The 16,199-nt window shown below is 38.7% G+C and overlaps 1 protein-coding gene and 1 pseudogene across 1 annotated transcript in view; one reads left to right on the top strand and one right to left on the bottom strand.

Moving 5' to 3' along the window:
- MYRFL (myelin regulatory factor like) overlaps positions 1-16,199 on the bottom strand; it is a 112,827-nt gene that overhangs the window by 17,149 nt on the left and 79,479 nt on the right. The window contains exons 14-15 of the mRNA XM_028110742.2: positions 4,439-4,602; positions 3,754-3,817 (exon numbers count right to left, since the gene is read on the bottom strand). Of these exons, the coding sequence (XP_027966543.1) occupies positions 3,754-3,817; positions 4,439-4,602 (228 nt within the window). The remainder of the gene's footprint in view (positions 1-3,753; positions 3,818-4,438; positions 4,603-16,199) is intronic.
- LOC114215119 (U2 spliceosomal RNA) lies at positions 15,618-15,731 on the top strand (annotated as a pseudogene).

Here is a 16,199-nt window from a genome sequence, read left to right as displayed (position 1 = left end):
TTGGGGTTTGGAGTGGGATTAATCATATACGTTTTTAACAAATATACAAACCCCGTAGGGCTCTTACAATTGAGTCACCCATAGGGCAGCTGGAAGCCACTCTGAATACCAAGAAGTGAATAGCTCATACCATTCTTACATCTCACTGGAACTGTTCAGAGGAGAGTCTAATAATGTGCTGGGCAGAGAAGGGACTCAGTGAAATTTGTTGAATCGATTGGCATTAAATAGCATTCGTCTCAGGTAATAGTTCCCCCCTCCAACCTACTCCCCACAGCTGCTGGATTATTTTCAATCTCCATGCTTTTGCTTCAAATCCTTTGACCTAGTGTAGGGAAATGACCTAAGACCTGGAGTCAGGCTTGGAGCCAGGTGTTGAACAAGTCATCTAAACATCATTGATCCTCATTTCCCTCATCAATAAAATAGGAATGATAAAATAATACCTGCCAACATTTTCAGAGTTATTGGGTGGGTTCAACTAATCCTGCAATGGTTCTCAAAGTCAGGTCCACATGAGAATTACTTTGGAATTTATTAAAAACCAAAATGCCCTAGAAAATTCTGTGCAAAAGCCTGAAGGCCTTCCCACCTCACCCCAACCACCAACACACAGCAGGGATCACCCATCTATCTCTTGGAGGCAGAGAAAGAAGGAAGGAACAGGAACACTAGATTGGATGAGAGCTACTCAGGAGACCTCAATCTTCTTCCAGAACAAGCACCACCATTGGCAGTTGTGCGGAAGTTGAGGCAAGGCCCACCCAGGTTTCTTACCATCTGGTAAGGCCCACAGATTGCTCACAGCCAGCACTTTGCTCGTGAATGCACCCACCCAACCCAAGAGTAGCACACTCCCCCTACACACATATGTTTCAATGACCCAAGGATAATGGAGGCTCTGGAGAACAGAGGATACCTAGGGGTTGGTGTCATGGAAGGGAAAGTGAACCTCAGGGAAATAGCCAAGACCTCCTGCAAAGACAGCACAGGGGAAGCAAAACATCCCCATTACTTGTACTTTATCAAGCTCCCTGGAAGACTCTGATAACATGCCAAAGTATGAGAACCACTCAAATAGTGGCTTTGAAAATGCTAGTAAGAGTGAACACTTGGGGTGCTTGGGTGGCTCAGTCGGTTAAGCATCCGACTCTTGATCTCAGCTCAGGTCTCAATCTCAAGGTCGTGAGTTCAAGCCCTGCATTGGGCTTAATGCTGGACATGGAGCCTACTAAATTAAAAAAAAAAAAAAAAAAAGAGTGAACACTTATATAGCACTTCTTATGTGCCATATTCTCTTCCGAGTGCTTTATATATACTAATTTATTTCTTTTTCTTTTTTTTCTTTTTTCCACTATATATACTGATTTATTTAGCCCTCATGATAATCCTTAACAATCTTATGAGGCAGGTAATGTTATCATCCACAATTTATGGAGAAGGGAAAAAAGGAAGGCTAAGTTCCTTATGCGAGATCACACAGCTAGTAAGTCACAGAGCCAGGATTAAACCATCAAAGATTTGGCTCCAGAATCTGTGCTCCTAACCACTGTGCAATGCTGCCTCCCTTTTTCTGTCTGTAAAGCAAGAGAACACTCTACAACTTAGATATTATTGTTATTATTCAGAAGGTTTTCACGGCAAGTGAACTCCTTATCAGGTGGTCCAGGATTTCTGAGCCCTACCTATATTCTCAGCCATATCTTCTACTCTCCTCCCTAACCAACTCTCACCTAATCCTTCAATGAAGCCAGTGCCAGCCCCCAGATCTTTGCTTATTCTGTCTCCTCTGGAACCTCTCCTCTACCTAGCCAGAGCTTACTCCTCCTGGAAGGCCCGGCCCCCATAATGCAGCACTCTGAGCCTTTGCAATATTTACCACATCCAGATACAACTGTTCCTTGTATTGTCCTCGATCTTCCCAGGCTACCTAGAAATTCCTCAGAAGGGGCCATGTCTTACTCACCTTTGTCTGCCTCCCACAAGCTTATGACAGGGACTATAAGAGGCCTCTGAGTTGAATGAGTGCCCTTTAATACCTACATAAATCCTCTACTGTGTCTACAATTCAACCCCCTTCCCACCCCCATGCCACCCCCACCATACCCAAGACACTGAACCACTTAATGTTTTTAATCTTCAGGAAAGATTATCAGACTGGACTTTCCATTCATGCATTCATTTAACAAGTATTTCTTGAGTACCTACTATATGCCTGTCCCTGGGGATGCAGAGTGAGGAAGGCAAGACATGGGGCCTGTTCTCATGAATGACACATTCTAGTTAATATTCTGGGATAACTGCAAAATAAAGAGATTCCCTGGGTGCAAAGTGAGAGCTACAGAGGTTGTACGTGACCAAATCGTACCAACCAGGGCCGCCATGGATGTAGTACCATTCCCTCCATCCCACTGCAAACTGGTTAGTACACAGGGTACCTTTCTTACACAATATTTTTAATAGTTTGTGTTTATTGAGCAAACTGCTATGTGTTGGGCACTGTGGCTAAGGGCTTCACCTTATTTAATCCTATCACTAATCTTCGCAAGATAGATACTATTATTATCTTTATTTCTCAATGCAACGAAGTAACTTGCCCAACGACACTTCTACATATATATTTATCCATATATTTATGTTTATTGGTATACCAAGTAGCTTGTCAGCCACATAACATTTTAGCAGTTTTTAGTAGAATATTAAACTCTCTCTGAATCCTTTTAGAATAGGTCAGTGCAGTATAACATGAGTAGAGATAAAAGGGGGCAATGGCCCACACACCAGGTCAGCCCTTACCAGGATATAGATTAAGGTCATGAATATCTTCTCCTGGGAAGGGCCACCCGTGGAACACTGGTGGGTCTGAGGGAGCAAGCTGAGTCTCACAGCTATCTGTCAATGAATTGCAGCTAGGAAGGGAATATTGTAGCTTCTCCCTCACTGACACTTCTCTGCATTGGAGAAGGTGTATTTTAAATTATTAAATGATTAACCTCCACCTTTTACTGTACATTTACTGTAAATGTTACCCTGTTTGATAAAAGTTCTCTTTATTCATTAATAAAGCCGTTACACTTTACCTTTGCAAGAAAGTGAATACCTATTTCCCCATTTGCACGAACAGTACTGAATATCAAAGGGAAAAGAGGGATTTGGGGATTAATGGAAGTCCCGCTGGGATCTTCTGAAGCCATAGGTAAGGAATTAGTTCAAGTTAAGGCATCCACATAGACCTTACAGCCAAGGACCATATGCATGCGGAGGCTGATGAATTTCACTTGGGGGTGGGGCAGGATAAACAAAAACTGGCAGAATAGTATTTCTGAAATGAACATGTTTTGTACTCATTTCTCTAAACACCTTTTTGAAAAAACAGTTAGTTTCTATTAAAGGGGTAGTATTTAAATACCTAAAGTGTTGGGGCACTTGGATGGCTCAGTCGGTTCAGTGTCTGCCTTCAGCTCAGGTCATGATCTCAGGGTCCTGGAATCAAGCCCTGGGTCATGCTCCCCAGGCAGTCTGCTTTGCCTCTCCCTCTACCCACTGCTCATGCTCTGTCTCTCTTTCTCTCAAATAAATAAATAAAATCTTAAAAAGAAAAAAATACCTAAAGTGTATAAGGATGCAAACTAGGGAGTCTATCAGTAAATAAATAAAGAAAAGCATTCTTGATCAATTTATCTAAAGACTTTGGGCAGGGGGTGGTGTATAGAACACACCATCACTGTTCATTACAAATTTAAGTCTATTTACCTTGTTGGTTTTTTTGGGAATGGCCCTTCTTGGAGAAGATGCACTAACAGCTCTGCTAAATCTGCTTTAAAAAGAGAGAGAGAATGATAATTACTATTCAAATGCCTCTCCAGGAGTTATAAGACAAAAGCCCTGGCTGCCACTAACACGGAAGTATGACTTTTCCTTTGTATTACAGTGCTAATTTAAAAAAGGGAAAGTCAAGGCAATTGAGAGTTCCTTTTGTGGAAAAGAACCTTAGTAAGCATAAATGAATGCATTAAACCTTATATTTTTCTTTTTCTCATAATTAGACCCCAGAAATGTGCATTTCCCTCCTTAAGTAATAAAAAAAAAAAACTAGAAGTTTTTTCCCTGAGAACCAAACATGATTTACTAAATTTAGAAAAGACCACTTCTCCTTAAAGGAGAAGTCATCCTTTGCTAAAATGTAACATTTCCTATAATACCTTGCTCTTAAACAGATACTCCGTGTTTTGTTTCCTTTTTAAAGCAGCAACAGAAAAAACAAGAAAATTACCACATAAGGCAATTGTGTTCCAAAACATTCTAAAAAGAGAGGAGGGATGGCATCATCGGAGAGTGATGGTTGCTGCTGGATCAGAAAAACCATTTTGTAGCATCTAGTTATGGAAAGACCCCATTCTCTCCTTCCTCCCGACTCCTATGGCACTTGGGGATTTACCTGATGGAGCTTGCTTCGCTGGCTGAGGACTTGCAAATACTGAGCCGCTTCAGCCTGGCCAGCTTTCTGTTCCATATTTCTAACTCTTCTATCCTTTCTTCAAGGTTGTTGGTTAGTTTGCAGAGCTGCTTCACTGCACCCACATTTTCCATAAAGATCTGGTCCTAGAAATGAAAACAGTACAGAGGGCATAAATCTACAGTGTGAGACCACCAGGGAACTGTCCACAGTCCTTTCGAAGACAGGTGAAATATACCACTGAAAATGATTATACACACACACAACCTCAAGTTCATTCAAGATAAAACCGGAGAGGGTTGCAACTTAAAATGATCTTGCTAAACTCCTGGCTGTGTAGTAAAGCTGCTTATGTTCAATTTGCAATAAAATAGAAATATGTCCTTGTAATCCAAGAGAGAGAATGGAGCTCAAGGACACTGTCAAGTTTGGAATCTGAAGATTTATTTTGTATGGCCATTATACCATATTTAAAACTCATAAAAAGAAAGTCAGAACAAGCTTCGAAATGTTGATTTGTGTGCACAGCACTAAATCCTCGTAAGAAATGATTCTAGTTCTTCCTGGCAAAATGTGCATCGAATTGTTCAGGTGAAGGAGAAAGGAATGAAGACCTGGGCTTTTCTCTGAGTTCTGCCACTTACTAGATGGTAGACCCCACATCGAACAGAACCACCTCTCTGAGCTTCAGCGTCTTCATCTATGAATGAGAAGATAATTCTTGAGGTGTTAATTTCTGCTTTAACATCCCATGAGCTATCATGTACAATTTCTATTTAACCTAAGTCCCAAACAAAATTGAAAACAACAACACTTAATTCTATCTGTCCAGAGAAGGCCACCAACACACCAGAAAGAGCAAGAAAGGGAAACCAACCACAGCCAGAGTGTGTCAGCCATCCCTTCTCCCACCCACACTTCAGTTGTCATGGAAACATGTGTGTCTCTCTCAGCCATAACAGAAACACTGGAAAGCTCTCATCAACTCACATCCTGACCCTGTGACCTCCCTCCTAGCCCCCTCTCTGTTTACAAGTTCTGAATGCCACAGAATTCTTTAGGGCTCATAGAGGCCCACCCACTGTTGTAAAATGATGAGCTCAAGGCCAAAAGAAAAAGATTGTTTTGTAGTTGGGGGATCAAAGTCGGGGCTGTGTGTCTTTGGGATTCTCATGATGCAAACTGAAGCTTTAAGGGTTTCAAACACTGTAAAGCAACCGCTCAGACAGGAATCAGAAACTGAACATTACAAAGTTAAGGCTTAGTTTATGAAGTTTAAACACATGTACGCTGGTATAAAACACAACAATAAAGGTAAATATATAGTCAATTTCAACATACTCTACTACTGGAATATGATGGTGTATAAATCACTTAACTTGAATGGAAAAGTTAAAGGACAAAAGTACTAAAAATAACTTTAGCTGCAATAATTGGTTAATGATACACATATACAAAGAGGTATATTATGACATCAAAAACATAAAACATGGAGATGTAAGTAAAAGGGTAGAGTTTTTGTATATGATCAAAATTCAGTTGTTATCAGCCTAAAATAAGCAATAAGATATTTTATGTAAGCTTCATATAACCACAAAGCAAAAACCCACAAAAGATAAAGAGAAGGGAGTCAAAGCATACCACTACAGAAAATCAGTTCACAAAGGAAAATAGCAAAAGAGGAAGAAAGGAACAAGGGAACAGCCAAAAAACAATTAATAAGATGGCATTAGTAAGTCCTTACCTATCAATAATTACTTTAAATATAAATGGATTAAATTATCCAATCAAAAGGCATAGAGGGAGTGAATGAATTAAAAAAAAAAAATGCTGCTACACGCTGCTCCCTACAAGAGATTCACACCAGCTTTAAGGACACATACATCTTAAGGAATGGAAAAAGATACTCCATGCAAATGGAAACCAAAAGAGAGCAGAGTTAGCTATACTTACATCAGATAAAATAAAATTTAAGTCAAAAACTGTAACAAGAGACAAAGAAGGTCATATACTGATAAAGGGGTCAATTCATCACTGATAAAGGGGGACATTCATCAGACTATAACAATTGTAAATATATACCTCTATACTCTATATCTATTTCTCCAGAGAGAGAGAGAGAGAGATCCAGTATTGGAGAACCTAATATTAAGCAAATATTAACAGACCTGAATGAAGAAATAGAAGCGATTTAATAACAGTAGGGAACTTTAGTATTCTACTTTCAACAATGGATAACTTATCCAGACAGGAAATCAGCAAGGAAGCACTGAACTTGAACTATGCTTTAGACCAAATGGACCTAAAAGACATATCAGAAATCCCACCCAACAGAGCAGAACACACAGTCTTTTCAAATGCATACAGAACATTCTCAAGCCTAGATTATATGTTAGGTCACAAAACAAGCCTTACAAATTTAAGAAGATTAAAATCATACCAAGTATCTTTTCTGACCACAATGGTATGAAACTAGAAATTCATAACAGGAAGAAAACTTGAAAATTCACAAATAGTGGAAATTAAACAATACATGCTTGCAAAACTAATGGGTTAAAGAGGAAATTAAAAGGGAAATAAAAAAATATCTTGAAACAAATAAAAATGGAAATGCAACATAATAAAACTTACGGGATATAGCAAAAGTAGTTCTATTTTTTTTCTTTAAAGATTTTATTTATTTATTTGTCAGAGAGAGAGAGAGAGAGGGGTAGGCAGAGGGAGAAGCAGGCAGAGAGAGAAGCAGACTCCCCATTGAGCAAGTAGCCTGATGTGGGACTTGATCCCAGGACCATGGGATCATGACCTCAGCTGCAGGCAGACACTTAACCAACTGAGCTACTCAGGCATCCCCTGCAAAAGTAGTTCTAAGGGAATTTTATAGCAATAAACACACACATTAATAAGAAAAAAGAAAGATCTCAAATAAACAACCTAACTTTACACCTCAAGGAGCTATAAAAAGAACAAACTCAAATGAAAGATAGTAGAAGGAAAGAAATAACAAATATCAGAAACACTATGGAAAAGATCAACAAAACTAAGAGCTAGTTTTTTTGAAAAGATAAACAAAATTGACAAACCTTTAGCTAGATCAAGGAACAAAAAGAGAGAAGACTCAAATAAATAAAATCAGAAAGGAGAGGTGACATTACAACTGATACCACAAAAATACTAAAGATCCTAAGAAACTACCATGAAAAATTAGACTCCAACAAATTGGATAAGTTAGAAGAAATGGATATTCCTAGAAATGTACAACCTACTAAGACTGAATTAATGAAGAAATAGAAAATCTAACAGGCCAATTAAGAAAAAGAGATTGAATCAATAATCAAAAACATCCCAACAAACTAAAGTCCAGTACCAGACAGCTTCCTTGGGGAATTCTACCAGATTCTTAAAGAATCTATACAAATCCTTTTCAAACTCTCCCCAAAAAATTGAAGAGAAGGGAATACTTCCAAACTCATTTTAAAAGGCCAGCATTATCCTGATGCCAAGGTCAGTAAAGACACTACAAAAAAAAAAAAATTACAGGCAATTATCTCTGATAAACATGGATATTCAATAATACATTAAAAGGGTCATACACCATGATCAAGTGAGATCTATTCCTGGGATGCAAAAATGGTTCAACATATGCATATCAATCAATGTGATATGCCACATTAATAAAATCATGTGATCATCTCAATAGATGTAGAAAAAGCATTGGACAAAATTCAGCATCTTTTCATGAAAAAACCTCTCAACAAAGTACAGATGGAATATACCTCTACATAAAAAAGCCCTATATGATAAGTCCATACCTAACATTACACTCAAAGATGAAAAGCTGAAAGTTTTTCTTCTAAGATCAAGAACAAGACAAGGAAGCTCACTGCCCCCATTTCTATGCACCATAATACAAGACAAAGCAATCAGACAAGAAAAAGAAATAAAAGTTATCCAAATTGGAAAGGAAAAAGTAAACTGTATCTGTTGCAGATGATATGATCTTATATACAGAAAGTCCTAAAGATTCCACCAAAAATGGTTAGCATTAATAAATTTAGTAAAGTTGAAGGATACAAAATCAATATGCAAAAATTAGTAGCATTTCTATACACTAACAGCAAACTATTTGAAAAAGAAATAAAGAATCCCATTTACAATGTCATCAAAATCAATAAATACTTAGGAATAAATTTATTCAGGAGGTGAAAGATCTGCACATTGAAAATTACAAGACATTGATGAAAGAAATTGAAGACACAAATACATGGAAAGATATCCCATGCCCTCTCCTATATCAGAGGAGTTAATATTGTTAAAATGTCCATACTATTCAAAGCCATCTATAGATCCAATGTAATCCCTATCAAAATTCCAATGGCATCTTTCACAGAAACAGAAAAAAAAATCCTAAAATTTATATGGAACCACAAAAGATCCCCAATACCCAAAGCAACCCTGAGAAAGAACAAAGCTGGAGACATCACATTTCCTGATTTCAAATTATATTATAAAGCTATAGTAATCAAAACAGTACTAGCATAAGAATAGACATATAGACCAATGGAATAGAATTGAGAGCCCAGAAATAAACCCACACATATATGGCCAACTAAAATTTGACATGGGAACCAAGAGTACTTAATGAGAAAAGGACAGTTTCTTTAACAGTGTTGGGAAAATTGGATAGTCACAGACAAAAGTATGAAATTGGACCTCTGCTTTACACCACTCACAAAAATTAACTCTAAGTAGATTAAAGGCTTAAATGTAGACCTAAGACCATAAAACTCCTAGAAGAAAACACAGGGAAAAAAATTTCTTGACATTGGTCTTGGGAACCATTTTTTTGGATATGACACCAAAAGCTAAGCACCAAAAGCAAAAATAAACAAGTGGAACTATATCAAACTAAAAAGTTTTTGTACAGCAAAAGAAACAATCAACAAAATTAAAAGGCAACCTAAAGAATAGAAGAACATATTTGCAAACCATATATCTGATAAGGGGCTAATATTCAAAATATATAAGGGACTCACACAACTTAATAGCAAAACACAAATAATCTAATTAAAATGGGCAGAGGACATGAATAAACATTTTTCCAAAGAAGATATACAAATGGCCAAAAGGTACATGAAAGGATGCTTAATATCACTAATCATCAGGGCAATGCAAATCAAAACTATGTGAGATATCATCACATACTTGTGTTAGGATGGCTATTTTTTAATTTTTTTAAGATTTTATTTATTTATTTGACAGAGACAGAGTTAGCGAGAGCAGGAACACAAGCAGCCGAGCAGGGAGCCTGATGTGGCATTCGATCCCAGGACCCTGGGATCATGACCTGAGCTGAAGGCAGATGCTTAACGACTGAGCCACTCAGGCGTCCAGAATGGGTATTTTTTAAAAGGCAGGAAAGAGATAACAAGTGTTAGTGAGGGTATGGGAAAAAGGGAACCCTTGTACACTATTGGTAGAAGTGCAAATTGATACAGGCACTATGAAAAAACAGTATGGAGATCCCCAAAATTTCTGGGTGTATGTCTGAAGGACATGAAATCACTGTCTCTTAAGAGATATCTGCACCCCTATGTTCAATGCAGCATTATTCACAATAGCCAAGATATGTAAACAATCTAAGTATCCATTGATGACAAATGGATAAAGAAAATGGGACACACACACACACACACACACACAAATGGACTATTCTATACATTATTATTATATATATTATATAATAAAGAAGGAAATCCTGCCATTTGTGACAACATGGACGGAATTGAGGGCATTATGCTAAGGGAAATAAGTGAGACACAGAAAAACTGTGTGATATCACTTATATGTGGAAACAAAAAAGCCAAACTCAGAGAAACAGAAGTAGAATGGTGGTTGCCAGACACTGAGAGATGGGGGGAATGAGAAGATGTTCATCAAAAGGTACAAACTCAGTTTAAAATGATTAAGTTCTGGGGAACTAATGTACTGCATGATGACTATTTTAACAATATTGTATTATATACTTGGAAGTTGCTAAGAGAGTAGATCTTAAATGTTCTCACCACACACACAAAAGTTAATTATGTGGCTGATGGATGTGCTAACTAACCTTACTGTAGTAATCATTTTGCAATATGTATGTGTATCAAATCATTGTGTTGTATCCCTTAAACTTATATCTCAATAAAGCCAAAAAAATTCAGTTGGTAAAGAAGGATAGTTGGTGGGAGATTTGAATAAAATAAGATAGGACAGGGGCGCCTGGGTGGCTCCGTTGTTGAGCATCTGCCTTATGATCCCAGGGTCCTGGGATTGAGCCCCACATCAGGCTCCCTGCTCCGCGGGAAGCCTGCTTCTCCCTCTCCCACTCCCCCTGCTTGTGTTCCCTCTCTCGCTGTCTCTCTCTCTCTGTCAAATAAATAAATAAATAAATCTTTAAAAATAAATAAATAAATAAAATAAAATAATATAGGACACAAATTGAAAATTGTCAAATCTGGGTGAAGTATATACATGGGTTTCACTATTATTCTAAGTCTGCATATATTTGAAATTTTTTATTAAAAATGTTAATAAATAAATAAATCAGAAAACAAAAACCAAGAATCTCCTGACAAAAGCTCTTTAAAATTTTCTAATTCTGGCACAAATGTTCCCTTGCTTCTAAATTTGTTTTAATAAAAATAAGGCAGAAATCATGAAGACAAGAATAACATTCTATGGTTCTAAATCACAGTAAATGTCATATGACCATTTGCTATGTTTACATTGTAGAAAGCCTTATACTATAATTATAACTGGTCTTTATGTCCAAGCAGGGGTCCCAGATTCCCAGCCATCATCTCTGACTCCTCCCCATCTGCTCCCCCAGGGGCGATCCACCACGCAGTGCTATCAGCTCAGTCTCCCAAATCTCCTGAATCCACCCAGTTTTCTCCATCCTCACTGGCACTACCATACCTAATACTCTTTTTTATTTTTCTTGGCAACAAGCTTCTTCTTTTTTTAATGCTTGTCTGATACATGAATTTGTGATTTAGCCCAAAAGAGAGAAGACCATGGAGAATGATATATAAGTCCCCTCTAAAGCACAGTAAGTTCATTCTGCAATATCTACCCAACAGGACTTTTAAAATGCTGCCTCATGAGATCTGAGCAATTGGCTGTGATTGTCCAGTTACTTGTAAATAATGATGACAAATCAGCTCTGATTTCTCCAACTCAAATTTGCTGGCACCATACATCTTCCAGGTAGATCCAATAGGCAAGAAGATAATTCATGTGTTTTCCTATTTAAGAGGAAATAAAAGTAGAGAGGAAATTTACTACTACCTTTCTGGTTATAATTATGGCCCTGACTTTATGGATCCAAAGGAGAAGTACCCAAAAGTGAATTTCAAGGACATTATGTTATAGGGATTGACTCTGAGTAAAATACCTCTGACTTCTGTCCTCTCACACCATAGTGAAGCCAGTATAAATATGTTCGAAAACATTATCCAGAACTTTCTGAAAGTGTTCCTTTCTATGCAAGTGATAAGGTCTCTGTGAGTTCACTTTAACCATGAACATGCAACCAGATGCCTTGGGAACTTGGTTTAAATACACATATCCGGGTCCCATGTAAAAGTCTGTATTCATTAGGACTCAGATCGGCATAAGTCTGGGGCATTTTGAAAAGCTTCCCCATCTAACAGTGTTAGTTAATAACTATTTTATAATTGAACTTGATTATTCAACTCATCCAGTTATTATTAACCATGTTGGAGGGGACCCACTATCTCAGCTGAAATGTAGCTTTACGATTATGATGCAAAAATGATTAAACCCCTTTGCCACCAAAAACTGCTCATGAGACTCTGGGGGGAAAGTAGAAACTGCTTCAGATCACACAAGGATCTTGTGCCCATTTATGACTTGCTTTGGGGTGAAGGTACAAATGGACAGCATGACGTATTTTCTGAAGGACATGTGGAGCAGTTTGGCAAGTAACTGTGCACATGAAAACAACAGGAAACATTATGAGATCAGGGCCTTACTGGGCTTAGAGCAGGTCCCTTACCTAAGCCTTATCCTTCACCATAGACTCTGTGCTCTAATCAAGTTGAACTATTTGCCCTTTGCAGAACATCTCAAGCTTTCTCTAGTTTCTGGAGCTAGGACTGCACAGGCTGCTCCCTCTACCAGAAGCACCTGTCTCCCCCCACCTCCCACTTCCCTTCCGCGTGGTGTCCTATCTACCCATACGATAAACACCCAGGGACACATCTTGTCCACAGTCAGTTCGCCAGTACAGAGCAGGAACTCAGTATGAATTACATGAGTGAATGTTCTTACAGGGACGGTTCATGTCATGAAGCACTGGGAGGCCATAGCACTGATCTCTAGTGCAATGAAGACAGTGGTCAAACTTCTAGTTTATTCTTTTATCTGAGGCTGCTCTCAGAAAAGCAAAAAGACTGAGGTCCAAATTCCACTTCTGTATTAGGAAATGTCCATGGAAATTTGGGTGAATTAAACAAAGAAATACTAGCGTTTCACATCCTCAGAGCAGCTGGAGGTGGGAAGCTGGTTTGACTGTACGCAGCAAACTGGTTTCCATTCTGATCAGGTCCTTTCCAACGTTGGGAGGGTTTAGCTCAGGAAATGGATAAAAGTTCCTTCAGTGCCCCCCTCACTCCCTGGGCAAGCCTTGCAGAATGCAGTTTGCAAGCTCCGGGGTCCCTCACAGTTCCGGTGATAAAGGAGCCTGCAACAGAAGCCCCCAGACAGCGGGGTTGATCTCTTCTCTCTCTGGGAACTACAACTTGTCCTCTATCTAGCAACACTAAATAAGGGGAACTCAGCCTGATCGCAAAGAAAGCTTCGAGAAGTTGAAATAGGCTCTTATTTCTTCCCCAGTGAGAGTCACAGACTTGAAAATTTCTCCTCGTGGCATCTGATGTTGCATGGACAAATGTTTTATAATAAAATCATGGGGGGGGGGGGCGCCTGGGTGGCTCAGTTGGTTGGGCAACTGCCTTCGGCTCAGGTCATGATCCTGGAGTCCTGGGATCGAGTCCCACATCGGACTCCCTGCTCAGCAGGGAGTCTGCTTCTCCCTCTGACCCTCCCCCCTCTTATGTGCTCTCTCTCTCATTCTCTCTCTCTCAAATAAATAAATAAAATCTTAAAAAAAATAAAATAAAATCATGGGAGGGGCGCTTGGCTGGCTAAGTCGGTTAAGCGTCTGTCTTGGGCTCAGGTCATGGTCCTGGAGGTCCCGGGTGTCCCGCGGGTCCTGGGATCCAGCCCTGAGTCTGGCTTCCTGCTCAGTGGGGAGTCTGCTTCTCCCTTCTCCCTCTGCCCCTCCCTCTCCTCCTACTCATGCTCTCTCTCTCTCAAATAAATAAATAAAATCTTTTTTTAAAAAGAGTCTTTCCCTATAATAAAATCATGGGAATACAATAGCCTGCAATTGAGCATCACAAGAACGACTGTCAATGGGAGAAAAACCGTCTTTAGCCAGTGGATGTGTCTGGCAATTATATGGGCTTTGAATAAACCCGGCTTTAGATCTTTGTCCAGGTCTTGATACGGATTTAAAAAAAAAAAAAACAACAGAATCCCTAAGACAGAAAAGCAGACTGCTGAGTTACACTTTGGTAAATAAAGCATAAAATTCCAGGTATTGAATCAGTGGCTTGAATAAACCGGCCTATCTGATTTTCAAAGTATTGCCACCACCTGCTGCCGTAATATTTAAATTGCAGTTTTAGGTGTCTGGAACGAGGTCTTCTTTTCCTGACATTTTGTTACAAAAAATTTCCAAGCATACAGAAAAGTTTTTAAAATTATACAGTAAATGCCCATATACCTACCACTTAAATTCCACAATTAGCTCCATCCATCCATCCATCCATCCATCTTGTTTAAATGCATGTGTTAAAATAAAAAACAAATGGAGACCAGCCTTGAAAATTCCCTGAGCAGACAAAACTAGTTTAGTCATATAAACAAAGCTTAATCTAAATTATTTTGCACAACTAACTTGACCTACATCATCTCTTGCTTGTGCCTCTGGAAATCATAAGCAGAAGCTGAACTGTTTCCCAAGGTTGATACGAAGTAACCACCGACCAGTTTCCTATCACTTAAGAAAATTCTAATATTATAAGCAATCACAGTGAAAAATAAACAGGCACTGCTTTCTTTCTATATAAGCTGCTTCCTAAACTGCCTCATTCTGTATTTTTGGTTTCAGTTTGCAAACTGCCTTTTTGTGTGTGTGCACAATAATACCACCCTGGTGATACATTGGTTTTACTTGTGTTACTTCTGAACTTTTAACACATGAAAAAAATGAGCAATAACTTTTTTAAAGAAGACACACTACAAAAAGGAATTTTCTAAGAAAACAATAAGTATCATATTTCTCTCTAAAATGTTTACCAGAAACAAGAGGATTTTTTCCCTGCTTCCAGTGTGAGGAGCTCCTAGGAAAGAAGAAGATGGCCTACAAACAGGTAATCAGTTGTTAAAATAGTCAGGGTTGGTTTTAATAACACATTAGCTCTAAAGGAATGAATCATCCAGCTTGGAGTTCAAATCAATCGTGTGAGCCCAACAGAGAACACTTTCCCCCTATAGGAAACTTACCGCCACAAGCAATAAATAAGTTCTGCTACCTCCTTTGATAAGAAAAGACTGGACTTTCAAACCAACTGATGAGTAGGACATTTAAAAGCCCCCATTTTGGGTGAAGGGGAGTGGGAGGTATAAGCTTCCAGGTACGGAATGAAGAAGTCATGGGAATAAAAGCCACAGCACAAGGAATAGGGTCGGTGGTGTGGTGATGGTGAGCGTAGCATGACGTATAAACGCGTTGAATCCCTGTTGTACACCTGAAACTAATGTAACATTGTGTGTCAACTACACTCACATTTTAAAAATTTTAAAATAAACAAATAAATAAATAAATGCCTCCATTTAGATTCTGGGCTAGCCATATGAACTCAAACTAATATAAATTTTTTATCACTCAGTTTTTCTGAATAAAAAATAGTGTGTGTCATTCTATTAAAAACCATGAATCGTTTCAAAGGCACCCGAGGTGGTGGTAGCATCTCTGAGTGACATCTGGAAAAAAATTTACTAACAATTAACCATTTATTAGGTTATCGCTTCTCGGCCTTTTGGCTAAGATCAAGTGTAGTAACCATTTATTAGGTTATACTATATTGTAGACCTAAAAGCCATGGTCTTAAGAAAATTTTTATTAACCAAAATCATTTATAAAAGCAAATGCTTTGCTGGGGGAAAAAGTGATTAAGGTAGAATTTCAACTTGCCAGACTGAAGTTATCTTTACAGAGAACTGTAAAGAATAAAATAATTTGAAAGTGACCTCATCATCCACAAAACTTGCTGAGCCAAGCTTTGGACAAAGTCTTTTTTTTTTTAAGATTTTATTTGTTTGTGAGAGAGAATGAGATAGAGAGAGACAGCAGGAGAGGGGGAAGGGTCAGAGGGAGAAGCAGGCTCCCCGCCAAGCAGGGAGCCCGATGTGGGACTCGATCCGGGACTCCAGGATCGTGACCTGAGCCGAAGGCAGTCACTTAACCAACTGAGCCACCCAGGTGCCCTGGACAAAGTCTTATCTGATGTTGAAATTCATGCTCTTAACCACTTTGTCATGTACTACAGGTGATTCTTCAATCGTTAAAATCAACAGCATTTTGTTAACATTCATTTTCTCCCCA

The sequence above is a fragment of the Eumetopias jubatus genome, unplaced genomic scaffold (assembly GCF_037043125.1).
Source record: "Eumetopias jubatus isolate StellerSeaLion01/CBP00866 unplaced genomic scaffold, mEumJub1_p1.0 scaffold_8, whole genome shotgun sequence".
NCBI lineage: Eukaryota > Metazoa > Chordata > Mammalia > Carnivora > Otariidae > Eumetopias > Eumetopias jubatus.
Note: the sequence above shows the minus strand (reverse complement) of the source record. Positions and strands in the feature narration are given on the sequence as shown.